The 10,569-nt window shown below is 41.3% G+C and overlaps 1 protein-coding gene across 1 annotated transcript; it reads right to left on the bottom strand.

Moving 5' to 3' along the window:
* DYNLL1 (dynein light chain LC8-type 1) lies at positions 1 to 7,364 on the bottom strand. Its single transcript, XM_070762260.1, has 3 exons — positions 7,280 to 7,364; positions 3,906 to 4,043; positions 1 to 1,981 (listed from the first exon to the last, which is right to left on the bottom strand). The coding sequence occupies exons 2-3, from the start codon at positions 4,035 to 4,037 to the stop codon at positions 1,844 to 1,846; spliced, it is 270 nt and encodes an 89-aa protein (XP_070618361.1). The 5' UTR covers positions 4,038 to 4,043; positions 7,280 to 7,364; the 3' UTR covers positions 1 to 1,843.
* Positions 7,365 to 10,569: the final 3,205 nt, after the last annotated feature.

Genomic DNA, 10,569 nt, shown 5'->3' with positions numbered 1-10,569 from the left:
CATATCACATAATAGTTTAATATGATATACAAATTAGGCCCATCTCTACAGAGCATTGAATACATCACAGTATACAAAAATGCAACACAAGCTTGCTCAGATACAATGCTATGCTTGGTAGTCAAAATGCCCAAAGGCTTTGCATTCCTTAGCTCCAGCTACTTTTATTGATAGCCATGAGACTCTGCCTGTCCTCTGTTAATAAGCCCCTTGCATTACAACTGGCTGGCCAATGTCTTGATATTTTAAAGTAGGTGTACATTGTATTCTTAGAAAAGCTTGCACTATTGCGCTGGGTACTACCATGCACCAAGTTCTTCTATTATAAACTCTGCCACATTAATTTAAGAGTGTTCAAAAAAGTTTAAGGAGTATAACCTGCTTCCAAGCACAATGTACCTATGGAGCAGGGAATAAATCAGCAAATCTTAGGATTAGAAGAAAGCTGAAACTTTTAAAAATAACTTCGCTAATAAATGTCTAGATAATCTACAATTTGCCACTGGTAACATATGTTTTTACATTTTAAAGGCACAAAACATTTCCATGCTTAATTTCACTATCATAATCAGGTGTTATCCCCTCTGATAGTTAAAGGAAGTTCCACGTACTATTTGCACCATATTTTACAAATGCAGATTCTTATTTCCATGGGGTACTTCCCTCATACCCAGTGCTTTAAGACCATAAACTTTCAAGGTTGAAGGAAAAACATTGTAATTAAACGTGCTATTTGTCTTTATAAAGAAGAGCTGATCCCGCAACACATCAACTAATCCATTAAGCACATGTATAAGCAGGGCAATCTGATCTGTCAAGGGAGAAGTGCAGTTACACCTTTTTCCAAATGTGGGATGAAGTAGTCCTGTGATGGGGAACCTATGGTGCACAGGGCCCTCTGTGGGCACATGCACAGTTGCCACAGCTATTCCGGTTTCCAGCTGGTCGGTGTGCATGTGCACACATGTTCTGGTCTGGGCACTCGGGTGTCGAAAAGGTTTGCCATCACTGCTCTAGTCCTTAAAATGTACTGAAACGTTTAGCCCTCGTTTCCCACGAGATACAGTATGATTGTACTGAGCTATCTAGCACATAAGGTTAACAATCCTTCAAGTTGAAGCTTGCATAATAGAGGCAACTAACTCTCTACAGTTTATCTGCCATATACAGAGATGTCAAATAGTTATAAATTTTTAACTTTCTAACTGATTAAGCATCCATAAGTTCCATATGGAAGATTTTGCTTAAATCATTCCATTACAGGATATTATTCTTTTGCACAGATATGCTTCAAAAGAAAAGTCCGAATTAGAAGGAAATCTAATTTTGTGTCTTAAGGTTGTGTTCTCTTAACAACTGTGCTTAAAAAGCACTGGAAGTTAAACACAAGAAACCTAGATACATTATCTGGAACAAAAAGGCATTTTCAAGTTTTTACTCAAATATAGTAACCTAGGCTGAGCCTATGAAACCATGGAGCTAAGCTTGGAAAACACTAGATTTTCATCTCCAGTGGGATATAAGTATCCCAGTAGTCCTATGCAAGAAGCTATTCCAAATACAGAGATATTAGAGTAAGTTAAAGGATAAATACTCTAGTTTTATTAGAAAATCTGGATGGACTGTTTGTTTTAGAAAAAAAAATACATACAAGCTTACTTTTTTGCAATTTTTTATGGCCACAACCAAAACACAAATTGGTACATAGGAGTACCTGTCATTAAAGCAAAAGGCTTGAAGATCAAGGTATGTTCCCTGGGGAAGGCTGAAGACTTCAGTCTATTTGGAATTAGCGTGCAGTCCTGTAACCGAATGCATATTTGGGTGAAAATGTCCCATACGTCTAACCAGATTTGAAAAGGAGAATAGCAACTTGACCCAGGTAAAAGTAGATGAAGTGTTTGGTCTCGTGAGTCACGTAGCTGCCAAAATTTCTTCCCACAATGCAGTGCCAAGTAGGATTGTATTTCTTGTCAAACTCCTGGAAGAGAATCCCTTAAATCTTAGCATCATAGATATTCATATTTCCATTCAATCTATTATACTGAAAAGCATTATTCCAAGTGACTGAATTCAAAATGATTAAATTTTAACTCTTGAGCAAATTTTAGTTCTAGCGCATCCCTGGTTTTTCACCAATTCACTTTTTGGTGTATAGACAAAAGGTGATAACTCCAAGTCCTTCAAAATTTTAAGTGATAATAAAATGCAAGAACGTACACAATCATGTTAGCCAATTCTGCAGTTTCTAGGGAAACTTTATAGAGGCATGGTTAAGTCAGTATGTGCTACTGATAATACTTTCAGCTAGAAAGTAAAAATATTAGAGATGGGAACTCTTATAGTTCTGTGACAGCCTAGTATCTTGCATGCCTCTGGGCCACACTGATCTAGGAGCAACTCTGAATTACAAGTGGCCCATTTGGTTCTCTGATGATACATAAAAAAACCAAGGATCAATTCTGGAATAGGATAGCTCAGAAGAGTAACTGAATATTTTTGAGTTGAAAATGTTGTGGCCCCACAATGGCAGGATTTGTATACAGTGTTCCCTCGATTTCCGCGAGGGATGCGTTCCGAGACAGCCCGCGAAAGTTGAATTTCCGCGAAGTAGAGATGCGGTTGTAAATACACCATTTTTGGCTATGGACAATATCACAAGCCTTCCCTTAACACTTTAAACCCCTAAATTACCATTTCCCATTCCCTTAACAATCATTTACTCATCATTATTACTGGTACTCACCATTGAATAGTGATCCTGATATTTATAAACATAATTATTTATTAACAATATTTTTTTTTGTTATTTATTTGCAAAAATTATTAGTTTGGCGATGACATATGACGTCATCGGATGGAAAAAACCGTGGTATAGGGGAAAAACCGCGAAGTATTTTTAAATTAATATTTTTTGAAAAACCGTGGTATAGGCTATCCGCGAAGTTCGAACCCGCGAAAATCGAGGGAACACTGTATACCAAAAAGGCAAAGGACATAGAGTAATAACAGTATGAGTAGGACTCAACATTCATCACTGAAAGCTATGACTAATGCACTGAAACAAAGAACTAGCACAGGGGTAGGCAAAGTTGGCTCTTCTATGACATGTGGACTTCAACTCCCAGAATTCCTGAGACAATCATGCTAGCTCAGGAATTCTGGGATTTAAAGTCCACGTCTCATAGAAGAGCCAACTTTGCCTACCCATGAACTAGCATCATTAAACTGGTTTATATGAATACCCTGCATACCTTTTCACTCAGTTATCTTTCACATAAGCCTAGTATCTCATTAATCTATGCACCTTGGATATTACATTGAATAATATAACATTATTTACATTGTTAAGGCATTAAGTTAAATGTTTTATTATTTAGCATTTTTCCATGCTTACTTTCACTAGTCAGCCAAAAGCAGAAGATTGTAGCTGGGGTTCAATTAATGTTATATAAAACCTACCCTTTTGAGAACCAAATATTCTGAAGAACACCAGAAACTTCTATCCCCTCTCTAGTTTATGTCAAACATTCTCAGGATCTTGTCATTCAACAGACAATTTGACACTTTCTGAAAGTAAATTCCCCAAAATTGAAGTTTACTGGGAGCAGCATTCTGTCCTTGAAACAGGCTAAGGATAAGAAGGCAGCAAATAATTTCTGATGCAGAGAATTTTACTTCCAGAAGCCTTCAAACTCACTCTGCAAATTCTGTTACAAATTTAGCATAGTTCCATAAGTGAACAAATTTCCTTTCCTTTGACACAAAATCATACTTTTTTTTTGCTAGTTAGGACTTGGTATTACTTTAATATTAATTTATAAATTCCGTTTAGATTATCTTCTTGGTAGCTTTTTTAAACTAAAATTCTAAGCTAGAAGTATGAGATAATGTCTCCACATTACCTTCTTTATATGGGCAGCAATGTCTTTCTCAATGTTATATTTTTCCAGGGCCTGTGTAGCACACTCCACAGAATCCTGCTGCATCTCCTCAGACATGTCTGCATTTTTGATCACAGCCTTTCGATCACTCATGATTACCTACAAAAGATAAGAAATTATTTCATTCATCCATTCTGCAACAAGGTTTTCAAAAGTTTAATTTTTTGAAGTAATGAAAGGGTCGTTTTAAAACAAAGGTTTAGCTCAGAGAGAGAACCTATTCATATTTAGCTCTACAGACAGTCGTTGTTTAATGATGCACTAAGTGATGTGGTCATAAAGTATGACATCACATGACTGCCAATTTATGACAAGAGTTACAACAGTCCTGGATGTTTTCAACTGGTGAATCCAGAATAGTTGCAGTGTCCCATAGTCATATGATTATCACTTGCGACCTCCTGCTTACTTCCCATTGTATTTGTTCACCAGAAGTCAGTAGGGGAGGTTGCAAATAGCGATGTGAGCCCTGGACACTGCAACAATAACTGCTAGCTTATTGCCAAGCACCCAAATAGTGATCATGAGACCACAACATTGCACTAGCCACAATTACAGTCATAAAACTCCTTGTTCAGTTCTTTAAAACCTTTGAACAGTTGCTGTAAGTGTGGTTACAACAAGGACTATCTGTAATTATTTTTGGCAAGCTTAAAAAATGCAATGCAATAAATTACATCCCTCTGCTTTATCAGACTCAGCCTGACAAGTACTCAGAATCCTTCTGGAAAGGATCAATATGTAACACATTCATTTCAAAAGCTAAACATGGTTGGATTTTATTTCTGCGTGATGGAAGACCACCAAGATATATACCATAGATTGGGAAATTTGAAACATGCAAAGTGTGGAATAATACAGACTGTATATATGCTCATGAAGTCAGAGATGTTGAGACTACTTTTCCTTGCTAACATAGCTACAACCTATACACTACTCAAATAAGCAGCACAGGGATCTTTAGGTTGCATGCCTTGTAATAAGGCAGATACCTAACTGCTTCTGGGCATCTCTTTATACTCCACCCACTTGCAGGTGTGCACACTTTTTGCACAATGAGGCTGGCTGTTTATGCAACTTTTGCCAAATTCTCCAGTTATTTCCATAGCCCCATTCCAAATGTTAATCCCTTCATACCAAACCCATCTAGGAATGTCTGTCTCCTAACCCCAATGGACCTCACCAGTTAACCAGGATTACTGTACACCCTACAAAAAGTATCTTAAAATTTTCAATGTCACAGACCATCACCACTCCTCAAGTAGCTCCCCTTAAAATCAAACCATTTTTCATTCTGCAATCTTCCATCTTCCCTTGAAAAGAGGAAATGGGGAGAGACCTTGTTATTTTTAGTACTAGCTGCAGACTGCCTCAGCAGGATTTCCTCCTCAAGCACCTAAACTGGCTCTCAACCCTGAACTATGTCCCTTTAATTAGTGCTCATGCTAGTTTTTAAACAGGAATGGGTTTTATACTGCTCAAAAAAATAAAGGGAACACTCAAATAACACATCCTAGATCTAAATGAAATGTTCTCATTGAATATTCCATTTGTATAACTACCAGTATTCCATTTGCACAACAGCAAGTTAAATTGACTGTCGATCAGTGTTGCTTCGTAAGTGGACAGTTTGATTTCACAGAAGTTTAATTTACTTGGGAGTTATATTCTGTTTTTTAAGTGTTCCCTTTATTTTTTTTGAGCAGTGTATACTGTACAGTATTTAGTGTTGTAAGCCACCCAGAGTCCTCTGGGACGTGGGAAGCATACAAATTTAATAAACAAAGTAGTCCTTGGAGAGGGGCGGCATATTAATCAAATAAATAAATAAAACTAATAAATAAACAAATAAAATGTTACTATTGAAAACCCCGGTAGGTTCTTGAGGTGCTAGAGCTGTGTTTCCCAACCATAGCAACTTGAAGATATCTGGACTTCAACTCCCAGAATTCCCCAGCCAGTATTCACTGGCTGGGGAATTCTGGGAGTTAAAATCCAAATATCTTCAAGTTGCCAAGGTTGGAAAACACTGTGCTAGAGGATATAAAGTGTTTAGACACTATTAACTCTTTGGTTCTGAAACTCGCTTTATATAAAGCAATATATCTATATATTTCATTAAGGAGGAAAAAAAATGATAAAAACCACAGATTAGACACAAGCGGCCCATCCAAAGCCAGCAATTGGGCAGAAGCGGAGCTATCCTGCGGATCCCTCTTCCAAAAATTTCTTCCAGGGGTTCCCCCCCAATCTGCGCCATTTATCCTCTCCCCTCCCCTTTCCAAGGATTTGATTTATTGATTCGCTTCTACGCCACCAACTCCCAATGGGACTCAGCGCAAACACGAGGTCAAATTAAATCACTTTCCCCCCCCCCAAAAGCCCCCTTGGCGCTTTCTTCACGAGGCCAAAATACGCAAGGCAGCCACAGGTGCCTCCCATGAATTAACTATCATGGTCAAATTGTATGAACGCTAGGTAGGTATATCTATTATTTAGCTCATGAGGGGTTTTAATTTGGGTTCTATTGCTAAGATTGTATATTCCACTTCTTTTTAATTGCCTTTTTATATTATATTGTTGCAAGCCGCCCTGAGTCCTTCGATTGGGCGGCCCAGAAGCAGAATTTAATAATGGTAATAATAATAATAATAATAATAATAATAATAATAATAATAATAAAAATTATTAAATATCTTTCAGGGGGGAAGCCGCATAAGGGGGAGAATGCTCGACGGGGGGTGGGTTCTCGGCGGGGGTCTCTCCAACCGCCTCCGCAAGGCAGGCCAGGAGGCCCATAGGAAGGCGGCGGGGACTACAACTCCCATCATCCACCAGCACCCCCCCCCCCTCCTCAACCAAGCTCCCCTCAACGGGCTCCCCCGCTCGTTCCAAGCCGCCGGAGAAGAACGCTTCACACGTGGGGGGTCGAAACAGTCAGGCAGAAAGAAAGCGCCCCCCCCCCCCCGTCGTCGTGGTGGAACTATAACTCCCACCATCCAGCAGCGTCCATTCACCCCCCTCCATCCAGCTCCTCTCAGCGGGCCTCCCGGTCCCTCCAAGCCGCCGAGGAGGCCTCACACGTGGAGTCAAAACGACCAGGAGACCCCGTCGTGGTGGGACTACAACTCCCATTATCCACCAGCGACCCCCCCCCCCCCACGACTGGGGATTTTTAAATTTTGTAGTCGTCTCCACCACCACCACCACCCGCCTCGCCGGAGCACTCTGGGTTGCGCCCGCCTCCACACGAAGCCCGTCCAGCCCAATGGGCCATGTAGTCGTCGTAGTAGTAGTAGTCTGAGGCGCGTCTCTCTGTCTCTCCCTCTCCTCACCGTGCGGTGGTGCGGCCGCTGCTGCCGGGCTGCTTCCGAGGAGTGCGGGAAGGGAGGTCTGTGGAGCTGGTGAGCAAGTGGGCACCTCGGCGCTCCTCCGGGTCCCCCGTCGCGCTAAACGCACTGAGGTAAAAAAAAAAAAGGCCCGCCCACCCTCGCGCGCGCGCGCTCTTACGCTCGCACAGCCGCCCTCGCCCGCCTCGCCCGCAACAAGCCTCGAATGCCGCCCGGCCCGCCGCTTTTACCCCTCCCTCCGGCCCGCCGCCCGCCGCCGCCACGCCCAGCGCGCCGCGCTCCCCCGTCCCACAGGCAACGGTCATTGGCCGCAACAATACGCCTCGACGCCCATTGGCTGCGGCGCCTCCGCCTTCCCCCGGGTTTTATTGTTGCATTTTATTGCGGCCCGGCAGGCACCGCGCCGGGCGTCCGTTGCCGGGGCGACGGGCCCAGGCTGTTTCATGGCCTGCCCGGGCACGTGGGAGGGCGGCAGGAAAGTGAACTGCTTGAACGAATCTTAAGGAAACCCGTATATATACATATACATATACATATACATACCTGTATACACATATACATATATATATATACACACACATATATAAAAGGAAGGAAAAAGAAGCTGTGATGCTCATTCCATATACCAGGATGACTCAACAGAAAAAAATAACATGTATACACTGCTCAAAAAAATAAAGGGAACACTCGAAAGAACACATCCTAGATCTGAATGAATGAAATATTCTCATTTAATACTTGGTTCTGTACAAAGGGACGTGCATAAGTGCACCAGTGTGCATAAAAGGGCGTGCATAAGTGCACCAGCATGCCTTCCGTCTCCTGTCCCACTCTCTCCTATATCTCTTAATATATCCTTCTATTCCTAAATCTTTTCTTCTATTCTTTCATTGATTTATTGTATTCCTATATCTCTCTTCTCGTCTTTCATTGATTTAACTCTATAACCTTCATCATGTTCTGGACAAAACAAATAAAATAAAATAAATAAAAGTTGAATGTGCTGACCACACGTGAAATTGATTGTCAATCAGTGTTGCTTCCAAAGTGGATAGTTTGATTTCACAGAAGTTTGATTTACTTGGAGTTATATTGTGTTGCTTAAGTATTCCCTTTATTTAACAGTGTATATGTATATAATTCATATATAATTCAGGCCCAGCAATAGAGTTCCTCAGAGTATATGCAGAGATTATTCTTCTCAACTTCAAATCTCAACCTCTGTCTTACACTTGGACAAAAAAATCAGAACACAAAATACAAGCTTTGTTAGACACAACCTTGTAAACGACCCCTCACTCTGTCAAAGACCTTGGAGTACTCATATCCAAGGACCTGAGTGCCAGAGTCCACTGTAACAACATTGCCAAAAAGGCACTAAGAGCTGTTAACCAAATTTCGCGCAGCTTCTTCTCTGGCAACATTGCACTGCTAACTAGAGCATACAAAACATTTGCCATACCAATCCTCAAATGCAGGTCACCTGCCTGGAACTCGCACTGCATATTGGACATGAATATAATTGAGATAGTCCCGAAATATTTCACAAGAGTCCTCCACTCCTCTGCTTGCAATAGAATATCTTATTCCACTATACAGTGTTCCCTCAATTTTCACAGGGGATGCGTTCCGAGACTGCCCGCGAAAGTCAAATTTCCGCAAAGTAGAGATGCGGAAGTAAATACACTATTTTTGGCTATGAACAGTATCACAAGCCTTCCCTTAACACTTTAAACCCCTAAATTGCAATTTTCCATTCCCTTAGCAACCATTTAGATTATTACTCACCATGTTTAGTTATTAAAGTTTATTAAAAAATATATTTATTAAAGGCAGACGAAAGTTTGGCAATGACATATGACGTCATCGGGCGGGAAAAACCATGGTATAGGGAAAAAACCCACGAAGTATTTTTTAATTAATATTTTTGAAAAACCGTGGTATAAACATTTCGCGAAGTTTGAACCCACGAAAATCGAGGGAACACTGTACTTGAAATTTTGGTCTTAGAAAACCTAGAGCTACCTTGCCTCCGCTCTAATCTAAATGTAGTTCATAAAATCATCTGCTACAATGTCCTACTGGGTTCATAAGAACATAAGAAGAGCCAGGCTGAATTGGGCCAAAGCCCATTGAGTCCAGCATTCTGTGTCACACAATGGCTCACCAATTGTCCATGGGGATCTTGAGCAGAAAGAGAAGGCAAAATCCTCCCTTTTCCTGGACCCCCAACAAATGGAACCCAAGGGAACCATGACTGCAACCAACATAGAGGCGGCACTTGGACATCCCTTTCAATAACCACCTATGATACACTTGACATCCCTGAATCTGTCTACTCCTGCCTTGAAGCTGTTCTGCTGGCGTGTCCCAACTGCCCGTAATTACAGGGTAATTAGTCCCAAACAGACACACACCACACGATAGAAGGAAAACAAATGGTCTTTATCAACAGAAAAGCAGAAACAACTCCCTTTTTAAATGTCAAAGGGATTTTCTGGTACACACAAGGCACAAGTTAAATGCAATCCAATTTCTCACCCAGTAACTGGGAAATTGAGTCCAATTTCAAAGTCCAGAAATTCCACACACAGTCTTGAACAGGGAAACAGCAAACCACAATTTTGACAAAACTATGAATCAGACAAACTTCCACATGGCTAAATCAGCATGCTGCTCTTTTTATCTGTAGCACTAATTACAGCAGCCCCACCCAACCACAGGTGGCCTCACTTATCTCCTGTAATAATCCTTCAGTTGTTCTCTCCTATGCATCACTCTACGCATGCGTGAGTCCATCATAAGTTCTTGTTCAGAATCCAGGGATGATAAGGATGATTGATCTCCTCCTGAACTGTCTGCCAAACTCCCCTCTTCCCTGTCACTCACGCTTCCTTGGTCAGAGGAGACTTCGTCGGCAGATTCTATCGGGAGCAAAACAGACCTGTGGTATGTGGATGTTTCCCCCACCTCCACCTCCACATTCCTTGGTGAAGGAGATGGGCCACAGCTAACCACAACAGAAGCTATCCAGGCTCACAGCTGTCATGATCTCTTCTGGAGTGAATTCCATAAACCAAGGACCCAATGAATAGTTAGCTTCAGCCACAACAACACACATGCACAAAATAGATTCAAACTCAATGTAAACAACTCAAAACTCAACTGCCGAAAATACTTCAACATAGTGATAAATGCCTGGAATACACTACCTCATTCTGTGGTTTCTTCCCCAAACCCCCAAAACTTTAACTTTAGACTGTCTACAGTCCTTC

The sequence above is a fragment of the Erythrolamprus reginae genome, chromosome 10 (genome assembly GCF_031021105.1).
Source record: "Erythrolamprus reginae isolate rEryReg1 chromosome 10, rEryReg1.hap1, whole genome shotgun sequence".
In the NCBI taxonomy this organism is placed as follows: Eukaryota; Metazoa; Chordata; class Lepidosauria; order Squamata; family Dipsadidae; genus Erythrolamprus; species Erythrolamprus reginae.
Note: the sequence above shows the minus strand (reverse complement) of the source record. Positions and strands in the feature narration are given on the sequence as shown.